Source organism: Coenobita brevimanus, chromosome 57, assembly GCF_032717465.1.
Source record: "Coenobita brevimanus isolate Jiangsu-jjx chromosome 57, ASM3271746v2, whole genome shotgun sequence".
NCBI lineage: Eukaryota > Metazoa > Arthropoda > Malacostraca > Decapoda > Coenobitidae > Coenobita > Coenobita brevimanus.
In genome coordinates, this window is record NC_137010.1 from 56,743,920 (window position 1) to 56,763,434 (window position 19,515).

The 19,515-nt window shown below is 42.9% G+C and overlaps 1 protein-coding gene across 1 annotated transcript in view; it reads left to right on the top strand.

Moving 5' to 3' along the window:
- The window catches only part of LOC145402160 (uncharacterized), a 40,986-nt gene extending 22,508 nt beyond the window's left edge, over window positions 1-18,478 (top strand). Inside the window, exon 2 of the mRNA XM_080274280.1 lies at window positions 17,554-18,478. Coding sequence (XP_080130406.1) covers window positions 17,554-18,342 — 789 coding nt within the window. The 3' untranslated portion in view covers window positions 18,343-18,478. The remainder of the gene's footprint in view (window positions 1-17,553) is intronic.
- The last annotated feature ends 1,037 nt before the right edge of the window (window positions 18,479-19,515 follow it).

Here is a 19,515-nt window from a genome sequence, read left to right on the forward strand (position 1 = left end):
AGTAGTTCCGTGCCCCCTACGGCAGGGTACGCCCGACAACCAGCCTCCCACGCCTGGGTACCACTTACGATTAGCCCATGTTTCAGGAGCCCAATACGCCCAACAGTGTAATACCAGTGTCAACACTGTGAAACAGGGACTGACAGTGTCTGTGTTACATGTCTTATCCACACCTATGGTGCAGTGAGAACTGACAGTGTCTATACTCAACATAACGGCACCTCTAATGCACAGTGAGAACCGGCCAAGTCTAGAACTAACGAGTGGTACACTAAGACTGTATGGTAAAGGCTATTCAGACTATACTTACAACTACGGTGTATTTTTGGTGAACAGTAATGACTAACAGTGACTACACATGTATATAATACGTGAAGTAAATGTTGTGTATCAAAGCCTGACAATGCCCATATAACCTGTACTGTATATATTTGCTGTATATTGTAAGGGAATCAGAATTTAGGAAATATATCTGTACGGTTGGTCTGCCGAGTTTTTATGCCCTGTTCCTCTTGTGTGTTCTAGTTCCGGTCTTGAAAGAGGACCCCGCTCAGTAGCTAGTGTTCTTAGGACGAGAAGTCGACCTAAAAACACCTAGCATAACAATAAGTATTATTATTTTCACAATAATACCAGTTTAAAGGTCAGAAACTTTATGCGTGTTTTTCTCGGCGTTTTTAATCACCAATAAACACGAACCATATCACAAACATCAAGAAAAACACAAATTATTATGTTGCTGATAACAATTAAAAAAAAAAAAGTAAGACAGCATTCAACGTATGAGGACGTTATCAGAAAAATCCGGTACAACTTTAGAAGTACGATAACCAATGTTACCCACAATAAATAATAAAAAAAAAACTTAGTTACTTCTAATATTTTACCAAAACCCCTGTAACCTGAATGATATAAAAAAGAATCCACAACCTGAAAAAAAAAAAAAAACACTGCTACGATTACCAGTAACTTCACAAACACATTGGCAATCATAATCTATCTACCTATCTATAGCCCGACGCCCTAATCCCGCAAAGGGTGGCCGCAGACAAAACGCCTCCAAGTCGCTGTCACCCACCATTTGATTACCCTCCCCCCAACTCACCCCCCCTCCCTCATATACCTCTCACCTCCATCCCTCCACCTCATCCTTGGTCTACCCCTCCCTCCACGTCACCTACATACACCCTCTTAGTCAGTCTTTCATTCTCCATTCTATCCACATGTCCAAACCACCTCTGTGTATTTCTCCTGATCTTCTCAACCACATCCACATCCACCCCACAACGTTCCTTCTCTTCTTCACTCAACCTGTCCCTCCACGTCACGCCACATGCTCCTCTCAAGTAACTCATTTCCACTGCTCTCACTCTTGACTTGTTCCCCTCTTGCAAGGTCCACGCCTCGATTCCATAGGTCAGGGTAGGGATCACAATACTATCATGCAGTGACTTCTTAACTTCCATACTCACCTCCCTATTTCTCATCACTGCTTTCAGTGAACCAACAACCTTCCGTCCCTGCTGTACCCTTCCACGCACTTCATCCCCCAAAGTTCCATCCTTACTCATCACACTACCCAAGTACTTGAATGCACTTACATTCTCCATATTCTCACCATCCAACCTCACTGTACACTCTGTGACTTCATTCCTCTCAAACACCATAACTTTACTCTTGTTTACATTAACTTTCGGCTTCCTCCTCCTACACACTGTGCCAAATTCATTCACCAAACCTTGCAACTCCCATTCATCTTCACTCAACAATACTGTATCATCAGCAAACAGCAACACCGGAATCTTCCAAATCTCACCCTCATTCATTAAAGCCACCCCCACATCCACTGCCCTATCTTGCACCTCCTTTACAACCCCATCCATGTATATATTAAACAGCCATGGAGGCATCATACAACCCTGTTTCAGTCCCACATTGAGATAAAAGAACTCACTCAGCTCACCATCCACTTGCACAGTAGCCCTAGCTCCTTCGTACATACTCTTCACAGTACTCAACAATGTCCCCTCCACTCCATATATTCTTAATACCTTCCACATACCTTGCCTATCTATTCAGTCATAAGCTTTCTCCAAATCCATGAAGGCAGCATACACTTTCCTTCCCTTCTCTAGATACTTCTCCACTTAACATCTTGGAACAAATATCTGATCTACACACCCTTTTCCCTTCCTAAATCCCCCTTGTTCTTCTCCAACTAGCTCCTGTCATATCCCTAACCCTAGCAATGAGTATTCTACCATATATTTTTCCAGTCACACTAAGAAGGCAAATACCCCTATGGTTACCACATACTTCTCTCTCCCCTTTTCCTTTGTAAAAAGGAACAATTATACTTGATTTCCAGTCCTCTGGAACCCTTCCCTCTTCTCAAGCCAATCTACACAACTTCCATATCCACTCCACAACAATCTCACCCCCATACCTCAACATTTCACCACACACTCCATCAATTCCTGGGGCCTTTCCCATCTTGATCGTCTTCATTGCTTCCACTACTTCCGCCCTATTGATCTCTTCCTCCCTCCCCTCATCTCTTCTTCTCCCAGCCATTCCCCAACCACTTATACTCGCACTGCTCACTCTCTACATTCAACAAATCCTCAAAGTGCTCTTTCCATCTCCTCAATTTCTCTCTCTTCACCAACAATCTATTATTCCTATCTTTCACTCCCCTACTATTTCCCCTTTCACACTGCCTTACTTTCTTTACCTCCTTCCAAAACAATTTCTTACTCTCCCTCCATTTCACACTCAGATTCCTCCCAAACTCTCCATCCATTTTCTTCTTACTCTCCTTCACCAGTCTCTTAACCTCCCTTCTCCTGCTCACATATACCTCTCTCTTCTCTCTCTCATCTTTTCCCCTACCTCTACTCGCTAACCATTCACTATATGCCTTCTTCTTTTGTTCCACAGCTCGTTTCACTTCATCATTCCACCATGCTGTCCCTTGCACACCCTTGCATCTCCTCCTCACTCCACAAACCGCCTCACACGCAGCGCCTATCTCTTCCGTGAATATCTTACATAAGTCTTCCACTCTTTCCATCTGCTCTATCTCATACCTTCCCAATCTTTCTTCCACTATGCTCATATACTCTGCCATTTCCTCACTATCTTGCAAATTTTCCATTCTTCTCACAAAAGCTGTTTCCTCCTGTCTTCCCCTTCGTCTCTTCAACCATTTTCTTTGCAGTTTTACCTTGGCCATCACTAAATGATGGTCCGAGACTCCATTCCCCCACCCTCTCCACACTCTTGCATCCAACACTCGTCTTCTCATTCGCTCATCCACGCACACGTAGTCTATCATTGCCTTTCGATCAACAAGTTCACCATCCATCCTCCTCATTACTCTCCATGTATATATCATCTGCCGAAAGTAGGTGTTGGCTATTGCCAACCCCTTACCAGCACAGATCATAATAATAGTAATAATGGTTAAAAAATATATATAATAATAATGAGAAAGCATAAAGCTACTATGCACTAAGCTATACCTCATACCAATTAATCTGGCCAGGCATGTATGGCAACACTGTTCCTGCCGAGATTCTGATTGGCTGGAAGTGTTTGTTCGATTTCGTTGTTATTTAAACCAATACTCTCTTTATTATCAGACGTGATACCGGTACTGAGTTTGTCGACAGTACAATCGTAAAAAGCAATACGAAATCCGATATATACTTAACAACAATGAAATTTTCGTAGGAAGATAGAGATATGAGTCAACAAAGTATTATAACAGTCCAAGTCAAGGTCAGCATTCGAACAATTCCTTTAAATCTCCCGACACTTCGTAATATAACAGAATATTAAGTAAACCTGCTTAATCTAAGCATTGGTATAACAAACATTTAAATTTTTTATTATCAGTCAGCACCCTTAAATCGTGCCACAACTCTGAATAATTAAAAATTCTAATGGAAAGACGAGTTCTGCGGGGAGGGAGGTTTGAAAAAATTGCGAAAATCAAAGTAGGCTAAAGGAAAACTATTTCATTATATCTCCTCTATTATCACAGTACGGACTGATCTTAAAATTTAAATGTGTGTTATACCATCGCTTAGATTAAGCAGGTATCCTTAATTTTCTTTTATATTACGAAGCGTCGGAGATTTAAAGAAATTGTTCGAATGCTGACCTTGACTTGGACTGTTATAATACTTTGTTGACTCATATCTCTATCTTCCTAAGAAAATTTCATTGTTGTTAAGTATATACCGGATTTCGTATTGCTTTTTACGATTGTACTGTCGACAAACTCAGTATCACGTCTGATAATAGAGTATTGGTTTAAACAACAACGAAATCGAACAAACACTTCCAGCCAATCAGAATCTCGGCAGAAACAGTGTTGCCATACATGCCTGGCCAGATTAATGGGGTGCTTTCAAAGCTAGTATTCCGCTAGATGGCTCCACTGTTGCAGTAAACACATTCCCCGCACTGTTTAAAAAGTATATTTTTCTTTGTTAAATATCTATACTGTTGTGTGAAAATGTGGATCATGGTAATGTCATATGCCGAAATATAAATAATACAAATAGAACACGTATATATAACGTATCGTGAAGTGTTTATATTTACCATAAAGGGAAATTAAAATATCACTGATGGCATGTGATGGCAACCCGTCTTTCCAGTGACCCTATATTATTTAATTTCTGCTACATTTAGTGCAAATTTGGTTCTTAATACATTGTCTGTTCAGACTGTAAAGTACGCCTAGTGGGTATATAGACTCATCCAGTTTCTATGTGGGCAGAAATTTAATGTTGAGTAAATACTGGCATTCAACATTTTGCTCGCTTCCTTCACGCATGCGCACCACAAGACAGTCCCGTGTTTAAGTTTTTTCACGAAGGATGTCAAGTTTCCATGAAAAATTTTATTTTGATGGCGTGTAATGTCACGGATTCACTCAGAGTAGAAACAAGATATATTCATAACATTCGTCATTGGTTCATAAGTGACTATGTATAGGCAGTGTGTTTCACTGAGCGATATCTTTGTGTGATTGTCATTCCCACATCTTGCCTCTCTAGCTGTTAACTAAGCTACGCCCATTTCTCATGTCCCTGTACCCTACGTTGGTTACATTACTGTCGTAAATGGACACACCCACAAACACATATAGTTCAGTAATGTGAGTTTCTGACTGTTGAGCTGAGAGAGAGAGACCTTCCCCTGCAGCTTCCTTGCACCATGAGAGTCATATTCATATGTATCATTGTAGCTTTGTGTAAATAAAGTGTTACAGTGAAGTTTTGTCTTTTTCTGTTGAGAACTAGTGGTTATTTTAATTTTTACATTTCATCAAGTGCCTACCAAATAAATACCTTAAGGTCATCTTATCATCAATATCTCACACACATTGCCCCCTCTTGGCAAGTCCCTAAAGGTATGGTCATGTGAGAACTGTCTCCAGCCCACCTGTCCACACACATATGTTTGTAAGATCTTCCACTGATTGAGTCAGTAGCTTGTGCACATACCAGTCCTCTTGACCTGGATGCAATCTCACTGGGGGTAGACATTTAAGAGGATGCAGTAGTATTTACTCGTCATGTGTTCTCACGTTTGCATATATATATATATATATATATATATATATATATATATATATATATATATATATATATAAAATCGTGAATACTGAACTTGACTCCGTGTGAATCTTGTGGATCACTTGGAGGCGATGTCTTGGCTTGTGTACCTTCCACAGTCGTCTGTCCTCGGTGAGACCAGGCAAAGAATGACGCGTAAACGATCTTGGTTTTGGGACGGTTCCTGAGACCGGATGATTTATGATGGTGAATGCCAGTATTTACTCAATATTAAATTTCTGCCCACATAGAGACTGGATGAGTCAAGATACCCACTAGGCGTACTTTACACTGTGAATAAACTATGTATTAAGAATCTAACTTGCACTAAATGTAGCAGAAATTAAATAATATAGGACCACTGAAATGGCGGATTGCCATCACATACCATCAGTGATATTTTAATTTCAGTTTATGATAAATATAAACAATTCATGATACGTTATATATACGTGTTCTCTTTGTATTATTTATATTACGGCATATGACATTACCATGATTCACAATTTCACACAACAGTGTAAATATTTAACAAATAAAATTATGCTTTTTATACAGCGCAGGAATGTGTTTACTGCTACAGTGGAGCCATCTGACGGAATACTAGGCTTTTCAGAAGCACCCCATTGGTATGAGGTATAGTTAAGATAATGATTCATTTTTAATATTAAAATAATTTTATTACGATTTGTTAAACCATAGACTACTGAAGAAACTTTAATAAAATCTTTAGTAATCATAATAGTAAATTAATAAATTATCATCTTAAAGCTTAGTGACATCAATGTTATTCAGTACTCACGCTGATCAGCAATGGCGTAGTGCACAGGTGAGTTAAGGAGGGGGAAGAGGAGAGGAGCTGAATACGCTGATGACTCAGCGCAGTCGTACTCCAAACAGTCGTCATCAGGGTCAACCTCAGCAGAGTAGGTGACCTCCACTGCCTCCCTCTGTGACCTGAAGACTTCGTTGAAGTATTCGTCTTGAGGAGGTGGGATGAAGGCCAGCAGATCATGCAGGTGTTTCAGCTTGTCCGCCTTGATCTTCCGTGGCTGTGGGTACTTGTCAGGGAGAACTATGTCGTCGAGGTTAAACTTGCTGGGCTGGTACTTGGCACTGCCTGGCATGAGACGGACTGTACCAAGGGGGCTGTCATAGTCCATCCCGACCATGTAGCCCTCCCTGAAGCCAAGACGAAAGGCAAAGTGGCGTGCGCTGATGAAGCTGTAGGGTGGGCGTGGCTTGCGGTGTGTCACAAAATGCAGCAGGTGTTCAATGTCCTTGAACTCTTCTCTCTTCACAACTATTACTTCATTTTTCTGTTCAGTGACGTGTTTTATGGCCTGGCAGTAGCCATCGAAGTTGTAGATTGTTCCCTCAGACCGGATGTTCTTCTCGATCACACCAAAGGCACGATCACACGCCATGTGGCTGTGTCCAGGGATGAGGTAATAGTGGTCGATTTTCTGCAAACGACGACTATGTAGCTCACGAAGGTAGAACAGCATGTTGTTCAGGCTCTTGTTCTGACCTCTGCAATTGTCACTGAACACTATGAGTGTACTGAAGTTCTTCTTTCCGTATTCGTACTCGATCCACTTGCTGAGGCAGGTGAGAATCTCGACACTGCCATGCCCACCTGTGACCTCGTCCCACACGTAGAAATGACTCTTGCCAGTCTTGAGGTCGGTGATGCAGAAGATGTACATCCAAAGTTTCATCTTGTAATATGCCACGCTTGTCTGAAGTCTGGGGATAGGGAGAGTTTGCTGCAGATCCATACAGATGGCTCTCACATCGTCATCCTCGTCCTTTGCAGCGTCCTTCATCCACTGCTGTCCCTTCGCCACCTGATGTTGATGGGCCTTCAACTCTTCCTCCAAGACTGCCTTATCATCCTCCTTATTCTGGTCCGTGGCTAGCTTGAGTGCTGTTGTAAGCTGGTCGCATTTCGAACACGTGTCAGTCTGGGGTGGCTTGAAGGAGAGCCTGAAATCCTCATTGAACACCTTCCGGTAAAAGCTGTCCTTCATTACGTCAGTATTGGGGTGGTTTTGACGCATCCAGGTGACATACATCCGGTACATTTTGGCGATGGAAAGGTTTCTATCCAGGTAGCGGAGAAAAGGATAATTGGCCCTAGTGTAGTGCGAGGTGACTGTGGGAAACTTGCTGATGTGGTCACGCACGAACTGCACATTATCACCCTGCAACTGGCGTGCACGTGATTGACCCCTTTTTTCTCTAGTGGGTGTGCCAGACTCGATCACGGACTTCAGGGCAGTGTCCAGGCGCCTTTTACTAATACCCAGAATGTTCAGGAAACCCTGCCTACACACCTTGTAGGTCCTGCCTGCGTATGACAGGGTGCACACTAGGGAAACCGAGCGGCGAGGGGTCTGGCCTGGGTCGAGAGTCACACGTCTCCTTTTCACCTCCCCCTTCTTCACGTGCTTCTGGATGAAAGTGTTCTGGAGCACAAAGTCCCCAATTGCCCAGAAATCATTATGGACGGCTGTGTACACTGGTGCAGTGAGTGTGTCGTAACAGCCATCGCTGCAGGGAGCACCAATGCTGCGAGGCACCACATGTTTACCAGTGGCAACACTCGTGTAGCCCTGTCCAAGGTTCCGTTGTTTTTTGGCCACGTTTTTCTTCCATGTATCAGGTTTCGCCACTCTTTTCCTACCAGAAGATGGGCCCGGCACATTACTGTCACTAATATCAAGAGCACTCGCCATTTCAACACTCAAAAACACTGTTTTCTGGCACAAAATTAGCAATTTTAGTCCACAAACCGCGTACGGCGGATGAGGGAACAATACTGCCCCTTCCTCTCTCACCTCCACAGCTGCTGGTGGGAGTAGTGCAGGTCTGTGGAGTAGTGTCAGGCGTCAGTTTATCGGCTAGCTGCAGTGCAACCCAAGCATCTGATTGGCCAGGTTCAAGGGGGGTAAGGAAAGGGGTTGGGATATAGCCCGGTAATGCTCTCACATTTGCTTCAACTCCACAGGGAGTCAACATAAGATCCATAGGACAGGCTGAACTCATAGGAAAAGCGACCATACAGCCGGCGGAATTCTGGATCCAATCGCCCGCCTTGAGCACTACTGCGGCACCGGACGGGTTTATTTTTGCTGCGTGGCATGACAGAGCAGTACACATGGCTACTTAACCAGGATTTTGACCCCTTTGTAGGTTGTTTGTTAGCACTTTTTTACTTCCAACGTATAGAGGGATCTGAACTTGTTGGTGCGTAATGTACTCAGCGCCTCATATATAGATAATTTTAGCAGACTTGGTACTAATTACGTAGAAAACAACACAGAAGTGCAGCATATTACAAATGCCACTACAGTTTAATTTTAACTAAGCGGATATTTTCGTCTTGTACATTTTGCATCTATTTCCCCGAAGCCAGTGGCTGAGTGACAAAATTATGGCTCCACATCCTATCCATAGCACTTTTTCTTGACCTGGCACCATATTTTCGTGTTAACATCTTGATACAGCTTAACTGACAGAAGTGCACAGCGTTTTGTATAGTGACCCCGTGTTCTCACAAATAAACGGGGTAGACAATATTTGGCCCGCATCTCCTCGAGAGGCAGGCGGTGTCCGACAATGGGATTGCATAAACTGATATGAAGGAACCTCTGAATGGAAAGTGTCAAATAGATTGCGTAGTAAAAATCTTATCGTATCGCAGTTGCAACTAAGCATATTCCATTCTGAAACTGCCGACTGCGTAGGCTAAGCACTTTCACTCTGTGCTCGATGCGCACATACTCTAGACGTATTTTGTTTGGCTACCTGTCAGTCATAATTCTGTCCCTTCATGCTGCATGATACAACACTGAGGTATGGCTAACATTGAAAATTCAGGCCACATGGAGGTCATTATTCCATTCGTTAAGTAGTAGTGCGCTAGTAGTGATTAATTTCAACATTTTCCATGCATACTTATTTGGGTAAATGGTCGCTTTATTTGATGCAGTAGAAGGGCTTTACCAGTTCAATTCATATAACTCCTGTTCGTTTTCTCTATCTTTCTCACTTTTCAGGGTGGTAAATTACTTTTTCCTGCGGAAAAATTTCCCACAGTTATTATCACGTTCCTTATGCTGTACCTATGGTTGTTTGTGTACGGTGTAATGGAAGAATCTCACTCAACATGGTGAAAGGTGGATTAATTTCCCAACTGGATGCCATTGTCATGGCACACAACCGAGGTTGTCATCATTGTATTCTGGCAGCCTACCCATCATCAGTGCATCTGATTTCGTGTATAATATGGCAGCATGTGATTCGTGTATGTGTTCATGTATAACTATTCATGTATAATATATTCGTGTATATGATATGAAATAAGACACACTGTTGATGGACAGGCTGGCTGGGTACGATAATATCCTCAGAGTCGTGTGCTGCGACTGTAGGTTGGGTTAGCTTATATCATTAGGTACAGTTGACCTATGTTTGGTCAGGTTTAAACACTGGTTAGGACAGTCCCTTCCGCCATTACGCTAGACAAAGTTATAACAACACAGGAAAAATAACCCATACACCAGATTACAGGTATCCCCCATACATAAAAAATTGGTAACAACTGGACTTGACCCACTTCATTAACACCCACCATCCATACTTAATAAAGCTGGGGCCGGCTCATACGAGACTTAGGTAATGGTATTTGTTGGAGTGTTATGGGGAATTGAAGATGCATCCACTGTGACAGCCTACCAAACCTTATGTAGCCCTCCAACAATACAGTATCTTTATTCTTGATACATCAGTGCTTTTATTATTTTTCTGGGGGATGCCTTCTACAGGGAGATGAGGAAAGTGGTGGCTGAGGTTGACAGAAGTGTTAATGAACAGTACAGAGCCCTGAAGAGCAACCTCTTAAGAGTTACTTGATTCAGTATGTGGACGGACAAGAGGCCCACCAAGACATAAAGTAACCTGGTGGTGGGATGAGGGTGTAGAAGCTGCAGTTAAGCAGAAAAGAAGCCTTTCCAGGAATGGAAGAAAGGTGATAACAAAGAGGAATACTTGGCTGCCAAGCATAGGGCTAGTAAAGAGGTTTACAGGGCAAAGTCTGAGTCACGAAGGCTTTTACTTGATAACCTAAATCGTGTGGAAAGGAAGAATATGATAATTTAAGGTGGCAAATCAGATTAAGAGGGAGAATAGGGATATTGTAGGTTAGCAGTGTGTGAAGAATGATGAAGGATGGGTAATGGTGAACAGTGAGGATATAAAACAAACATGGAGAGAACATTACAACCGGTTGTTGAATGAGGAGTTTGACTGGGACAAGGAAGGTTTGGAGCCAGCAGATACAGTGTTTGGCCCTTGGCCTTTGATTAACACTGCTACTGTGAGCAGGGCAATAGGCAGGATGAAGGTGGGGAAGGTAGCAGGTGTGTCTGGGTTGACTGACGAAATGTTGAAAGCCTCAGGATATATAGGAGTGAGGTTAGTCACTGACCTGATAAATATAAATATATATGAGTTTGTGTTCCCTGACAAATGGCTGAAGAATGTAATTGTAAATGTGTACAAGAAGGGCAATGCCCTGGAAAGAAAATTATAAAGGTATAAAGCTTTTAGATCAGATAATGAGGGTAATGGAGAGAGTTTTAGAAGGTATAAGAGAAAGTGTATACTAATGAGATGCAGGTTGGGTTTATGCCAAGCACAGGGATCACTGATGCCATATTCATTGTTTGACAGCTTTAGGAAAAATATATAGGAAAGAAAAGAGAACTGTACTTTGTTTTTGTTGATTTGGAGAAGACCTGTGAGGGAGTCCCTAGAGAGGTGATGAAGGGGGCAATGAGAAAGACTGGGATCGAGGAGTGGCTAGAAGATGGTTATGGCCATGTGTGTGGGTGCTCGCACCCAGGTGAGGGTGAATGGAGATCTGAGTGATGAGTTTTCTATCAATGCTGGTGTGCACCAGGGGTCAGTTTTGAATGCCTTGTTGTTTATCATGGTACAGTATTTGAAGTCCTCTCATGTGACTTCAGAAATGGACTCCCATGGGATATGTTGTATGCTGATGATATGGTATTGATTGCAGAGAATGAAAAAGAGGCAGAGGAAAGATTTAGGAAGTGGAGAGATGGTATGGTGCACAGAGGCTTAAGAGTAACTGCGGAGAAAACAAATGTGATGGTACTGTCAAAGAGGAGGGAGAGTGGCCATGTGCAATTTGCCACAACAGCATGGGAATGAATTCCACCCTGTGCAATGTCTGTGATAAGTGGGTGCATAAGAGATGTTGTGGTATTAGAGGTAAACTGCGAGATAATGCTGATTTCGTGTGTGTGGCGTGCCAGGGAGAGCAGGTGAAGATTTTCAGGTGTGCAAGAATTGAACTTGCTCATGAGTTTCTTGAGTGTGTGGAAGAGTTTAGTTATGTGGGAGACATGTTATGTGCTGGTGGTGAGGCTGGAGGAAGCTCTGTGGCTAGAGAGAGGAGTTGTTGGAAGAAGTTCAGGCAGATGTTGCCTCTCCTGACACTGAGACCTCTCCCTCTGTGCAAAGGGATCTTTGTATGCAGCATGTGTTAGGATGTAATGCTGTATAGTAATGAGACTTGGACAGTAAAGGAAGATGATATTCACAAGCTCAAATGTTCAGAAATGACAATGATTAGGTGGATGTGCAGTGTGCCCCTGAGTGTGAGGCCTGGGGGGGGGCTTGGTTTACAATGGAAGAGTTGAGAGATAGGATGGGACTAGAGTGTATTGGTGTTGTGGTGAGGAGAGGTAATCTGAGATGGCTTGGGCATGTGGTGAGTTTGGGGGATGATAACTGGGTGCAGAAAGTGGTAAATGTTAATGTTAGGGGTAGGGTTGTGAGAGGTAGACTGAAAAAGACCTGGAATGAGGTCACTGAGTGTTACCTCAGGATTGCATAGCAAAGCCGCCAGAGATCGAGCAGCATGGAAAGCCCCCATTAGGTGACCAAGGCCAACACATGCAAGCATGTTAGAGCCTTAAAAAACAAACAAACGAGTTACCACTTACTGTGTCATGGTAAAAGTCTTCCCTATCCTCCTTATACTGAGGGGAATTTACCTGTTTTATTCTTAGGTGATAGGTTAGGTGGTGGCAACCATCATGTACTCACTCAATGTAGTGCTGCCAACTTCTTCCTTTATTTTTATCATTCGTATTCTATGCATGCCCTCCTCCCTTCCTATTTCTCCCAACTTTCCTGTCACTTTTGATTACTCTTAGCTATTTCCTTTCCTGGTGGCTTTAACTGTGTGACAAACGTAATGGTATCCAGTAAGCCAGGACACCATTTACAATGCTGGGTGATAACTGTATAACCAACTCATATATGTTCCCAATGGATGTGACACTTTGCTTAAAAAATGTAGACAGGACACTTTCTGTGGAAGGCTGCATGATGACCTCCACAGTTAAGGCAGGACTAGAAGGTCGATGTACATGAGGATGATAAGTGCCCAACGTGCCCAATTTGTGAACAGCTGGGGGAGACAGCCTGTGATCTGCAGTATTTGGCTGGATGGCCAAAATGCCAGCAGGAAGTGCATTGACGTGGTGGAGAAACATATTCTTTAACAGGGAGGACAGAACCCACGATGATGACAGAGGATGGGAAGGTAGCGAGACTCAAATACAATTTTGGCAATGTTCAGAGATGTACAGATACTAAAATTTCGACCGATACCGATACCAAAAAACTGGACTGATACCGATACAACTACTGATACTGATACCGATACCAGTGAGGGAGGATGGTGCCTGCCGTCTGAGGGCTGTGACAGGGCCCTGAGCCGCTGATGTGAGGCTACCAACCTGTCTTGTACATGTCCATGGTGGCAGATGTGGCTCATTACCAAAGAGTGTACTGTATTACTATGCACCATGTACTCAGTATGATACTAAATAGTTGGATATTACCAATAATTTATTTTTCGTGCCTAAACATCCAAATTCTAATTAACAAAATGACTTCCAGTGAGTGATATGCTAGGCACTAAATTCCTTTTAAGTATCAGTACTATCTGCAGAAAATCAGTCGATACCGATTCCAATACTCTAAAAATGGGCCGATATCACCGATACCGATACATCGGTACATCTCTAGCAATGGTAGCTAGTCATTGAAGGCGTCCATGGGTAGGGTTGGTATAACATTGAACAGAAAGAACTGGTCGATGTTGTCTGGAAATAATGAGCTGAATATCCTTAGATGGATGGTACCACACATGTAGATGAACTTAACTGTGCATCTGAATAAATTAAAACTAGATTGCCAGAGGGATCAACTGCAGACTCAACTTTTTCTTCTTGGGCTGCATTTAGCACTTTAAGAAGAATCACTGGGTCATACAGAGAACATAACATCAGTGCCTACTTGGCATAACAGAGAGAGGTGAAGTGAGAGGTGATCCGTGTATGAGGTGATGTAAAAATACTGGGACCAGGTCTCTGGCCCGAAAAGACAGGTGGTCAAGACAGGGCTAGTGAGTAGGGAAAAAGTACGAGGACAGGACAAGGAAGCCTAAGAAACAGGAAGGAAGGATAGATGGGGGAGGAGGAGGAGGCATATAAGGTTCAAAAGTTACGATAGAAGATGAACAGGTAGACAGAGTTGTAGACATATGGGACTGTGTGGCAGGAGCTGGTGTTGTTAGGTGAGATGAAACAGACATGAGCAGAGGATGGGAAACTGTAGGAAGAGTCAGAGAAGTATCAGGAAGAGAAGCTGGGGTCATCATCGGGGTAAAAGCGTTGGGAGGACCGGGGGATGAAGGGAGAACTGGAGACAATTTCCATAATCATACACGGTAAAGAAAAGGCTGAATATAACAACTGAAAAAGAAAGGATTGTGAGGGTGGAACCCAGAGTCTAGACCCAACAAGGGACCAAGGTACAATCATGCACTTGCTACCACACCCAAGGGAGGGATAGCAACAGTGTGTGCGAGAGCAGTCTCCTTGTACAATGTTGGGACATCGGCGATTGGCTGAGAGTCCCACCACAAAGCAACAGCATCCCTGGATCTGCAGCCGTAGCTCAGCAGCATTTCCGCCTCCACAAAGGTCCATACAATGGGGTGGTGCCAAACCACAGCTGTCCCCACAGCTGGCTGGAACAGCAGCCCATGGGCATACCCTATCCTTCCTGTTGGAACATGCTAAGGGCCATCAGTGAGAATTTTGATCAATGTGGAAAGTTCCACTCTATTTAAAACCAAAGATAGAACAGACAAGATATGAGAAAAAGGAAGGAAGTAACAACAACAGAAAAGGGCCCTGCAAAATTAGTTGAGGGAGCAACAAGGAGCTAAGGAGATGAGAGAGGGCAAAACAGTGGAGAGACAAATGAGGCGTCCACCCAGCAACCAAACCTCCATATACCGTGGAAGTTCATTAAGGTATCCTGCTATACCGGTAGTTCCCCTACACATCAAATCTCATTCGGTGTCTCTGAAGCCCCCCCCATGATGATGACAAGCAACGAAATGGGGGGGAGGGGATGGGTTTTAGGGCAGTTATTTCACAGTAAATTAAAGTTGAAAATGATGAGTTTGCCTCTACATTCAATCCTCATAAATTGCGTTTATAAATCACGGATTTGTAAATCACGGCTAAGTGGCTGTCAGACTGCCGGCACCCTTAAATCGCTGTTAAGTCACGAATATCGCGGACCTAGGCACCGAAGTGGGCTTTTTCCGAGGAGAATCGTAAATCGCAGCATTCAATTTGAAAATTGTGACCCAACAACCAATCACCACCCGTCTCCGGTGGCAAGTGTGCATACTAATGCCGCCAGGTTGTTGTTCTTCTTCCCATCAGTCCGCACACTACAGACCATCACCGTGAAGTACTGTATAAGAGCTACCTGCCTTTTTTTGTACACTTTCCCCCCCCCCCTACCTTCCATGGCCCCTCCCAAACCCCCGATGAAGTGCTCTAAGCAGTATGGCATCAAGAAGCAGCCGCCGTTGTCGTACAGTCAACGTTTGGAGCTCATTTGTCGTGTTGAGAAAGGAGAAAAGTTCTCAAGGCTGGCAAAAGAGCTCCTTGGGAAGAAGAAGCTCAGTGATTTGCTTATTTACACAGACTTGGCCAGGGAGATTGTGAAATCCATTGAACGTGATGAGGAAAGGTGTAGTGAGAGTAATGGTTACCTAGAAAAAGCTGTGCGTTTTTAAAAGGAATTGCATAATCGCGGAGTTAATGAGAAACATCAGGAACTCATCACCCGCTATTTTGCCTGGGTAAGGGCAGAAGCTAAGCCTGAACCACAGCCTGGCCCTTCACACACTGAGGACGTGGATGACGTAGCATCTGTCATCTCTGAGGCAGATTTTGAGGCCTTCCTGAGGGAGGCAGAGGAGCTGGAGAAGGGAGAACAGCATGAGGGAGCACCCCCACCTCATGCTGAGAGGTTCTAAGTTCTTCCCAACACCACCCCACTCCATTCACTTAAGCAATATTGTCATAGGATTACGGTGAGATCCCTTAACATTGCTTATTTCTATTAAATACATGCACTGAATATTCCTAAATTTGTACGTTTGTGTTTGACGCTGCCTAGATAGGTGTAGGTAGGATGCTGTGGGAGGCGGTTGGCCAAAGTCCAGACCCAAATTCATTTTTCACATAAGAGTTATTATTTATAAACCACAGAATTTGTAAATCGCAGCAGTAGTCCAGACCCAAATTGCCGCGATTTACAAGGATTGAGTGTATTTTTAAGGTGCTGCATTAGTACAGACTGTTGTTGATTGCAACCGACAGTTAAGGCCAACCACAGCACAGAAAGACCACGAGTGACTGAAGGGTCAGTGAGGTGTATTGGAGCAGTTATTCTGTTGTACAACATTGATAGGAGTGTATGTCATTGTTTTTTAGATGATACAGTATTGTTTGTTGTTGTTACAGGTAATGATGAAGGCCAACCACAACACAGGAAGACCAGTGAATGTGAGTGAGTCAGCCACAAGAAGTCTAAGGTCACCGTCCCATCACAACCTCATTTCTCACATAACGCAATGCCTCACATCAGTGCATCCTAGAACAGTGAACTACTTCACCAGTTTTAGTGTGGCAGTTAACAAGTAGTGCAAGAAGCTGTGTGCATTTGTGTTGCTACTGATGATTTGTTTTCACCTGACAGAACTGGGCCACTCCTAATTTAAATACAAAGTCATGGTAGCATGAAATTCAATGTCTTTATTATTTTATGAGGTAGGAACAGGTCTCCTAGGTTACTAGCGGACTGACCTTCCTGTCTAACAATATTTGGCCAGTAACTAAACTGAAAGAGATTAGAAATCTGCCATGTAAGAACAAACACATTATACCTGTGGTTTAGCTGTGAAATAAACATCTCACATACCAAACATTGGTGGCTGTCACTGATAACTTTGGTCACATACTGAGATGGAGTAGAACAGAAAATAATCATCTGTTAGCCACAAGAGAGCTATAAGTACTATGATAAATTTGGCAATTGAAGGTGGTGTAATCAAGGCACCAGCTCATCTAAGAAGTGCAGAGGAAAAGTGTATGATACCTCTGGCATACAATAAGCAAGTGTCACGATGGATGTGGATGAGAGAAGACCAGGTGACAAGTCTGACTGTGAAAAAAATGTTGAGATGTCAGTGTGGGATGCTGCTGCTAATGATGATAATGAGCCAGATCCAGTAAAAAATGGGATGCAGATGGAAGAGAAAGCACAAGTAAATGAGTTTGGCTGTATGAAGGATGGTCATATGTCTATCAGGGATGTCAACAATGTCCAAGACTCTGTTAGAAGCGTGAAGGCAGTGGGTGAGAAAGGACAAGCTGATGATTTTAATTATGAACAGGACTGTGAAGTGTCAGACTCTGAGTACCACTCAGACTCTGTTGGAAAGTCAGCTAATAAGAAGTTTGATTGTTTAGACTGTGGTAAAAGTTTTGCATACAAAAGCCACCTGAAGCAGCACTCAAATGCTCATTCACAAGAAAAGAACAATGTGTGTGCGGTGTGTGGCAAGCGGTTTTCTCGTCGAGATAATCTCAACCAGCACATGATGATTCATTCGGAAGAGAAGAAGTTTGAGTGTATGGAGTGTGGTGTTCAGTTTACTCGTAACAGTGATCTCAACCGGCACAAACTAATCCATTTGGGTGTGAAGGATTTTAAATGTGATATTTGTGGTAAGCAGTTTAGAAGAAAAAGTGATGTAACCATCCATCTCATTGTTCATTCAGAAATTAAAAAATTTGAGTGTCTAGAGTGTGGCAAACAGTTCACTCGAAAATGTTCCCTCAACAAGCACATGTTAAATCATACAGGAGTGAAGAAGTTCCAGTGTGTGGAGTGCGGTAAACATTTCTCGCGAAAAACCTTTCTCTCCAGGCATTTGCTGACTCACACAGGAGAGAAGAATTTTAAGTGTGCAGACTGTGGTAAAATGTTTGCCTGTAAGAGTAACCTAAGAGATCACGTACTAATTCATACAGGAGTGAAAAATCATGAGTGTTTGGAGTGTGGTAAGAGGTTTACTCAAAAGAACCACCTCAACAAACACTCGCTGATCCATTCAGGGATAAAGAGGTTCAAGTGTGAGGAATGTGGAAGAGCATTTACTCGAAAATTCTCCCTAATCTCTCACATAAAACATGTTCACAAATTTTCCAAATCCTCTGTTCCTAATTAGCACCCTTGGATGTTATTCACTGAATAGCTGCTGACTGGTTTTTTATGGTGCAAATATTTCAAGTTAAATGCTGCCTATGCAATAATGTGCACTGGAATGAGATGATTGTAATAGTGCTCTAAAATATAGTAACTGAAAGACATAACTGATGCAATTTTACCTTGTGCAATTCCCACTTGAGAGGTTAAGGTGTTGGCACCTTCATGAAAGAAAGAAAAAGGTACATGTGCATAAAAAAAAAATGAGAAATAGCTGTGTACTGATGAGGACAGTGCTTATGTGCATCCTTCTAGAAGCTGCACCACTGGAGGACCAATTTGCTTGAAGTTCTTAGTGTGCACTTTATCCTCCCAGCCCTTCTTTGACCAATTCTGCTGTAAGCTGTGACCACTAAACAATTATGACAAGAGACAGAAGAAGTTGGTGGGGAAAAGTAAAGTTCTTCAACAATAGGCAGAGCAAGCAATAGTGAAAAATTTCCACTTAATTTTGCCTAAAACTGCTACGGTATTTCTCCATATTCAATGATGAGCTATAACAAAAGATGAACCCCTTCAATCCAAAGACATAGTTTTCATTTCATTCTTGCTGTTTCCAAATAATGTTCAGCTTACGAGAAACTTTTCAGATGTGAATGGTTAGAGGTGGCCTTCATTAACCCCGTTTAGTAAGAGTTGGCTTTAGTGCATACAGTACCATAAAATAAAATAAAATTGAGATGAAAAATCAAACTGGGTACATGGAGTGAAAGGATCAACACTGGAATATGGTACTTTGACCAGGGTATAGGAAACTGGCTGCAAAAGGACAAAAATCTCCACCAAGTTAAGACAGATGAACTACAGCATGTGGTATGGCCTAGCTGTCCTTCCACACGCCAACAGATGCAGACGACACCACACACCTTCTGACTAAACAAGTTTATAATAAAAATGAACAAGCTTAAGTCAGGAAAGTGTTTTAGTTGATCAGCAACTCAATAATGAAATACTTAAACAGAAACAACTTTACACGAGGGGGACGAGGTCAATGGGTATGACCTCATGGATGGGGGACCAAATGGGGAGGCTGCCAGAGATTGGGCAGCATGGAGAACCACCATTAGCCTAGGTGGCCAAGGCTGACACAAGCAACCATGTTGGAGCCTTCATACACTGTAACATATGATACAAT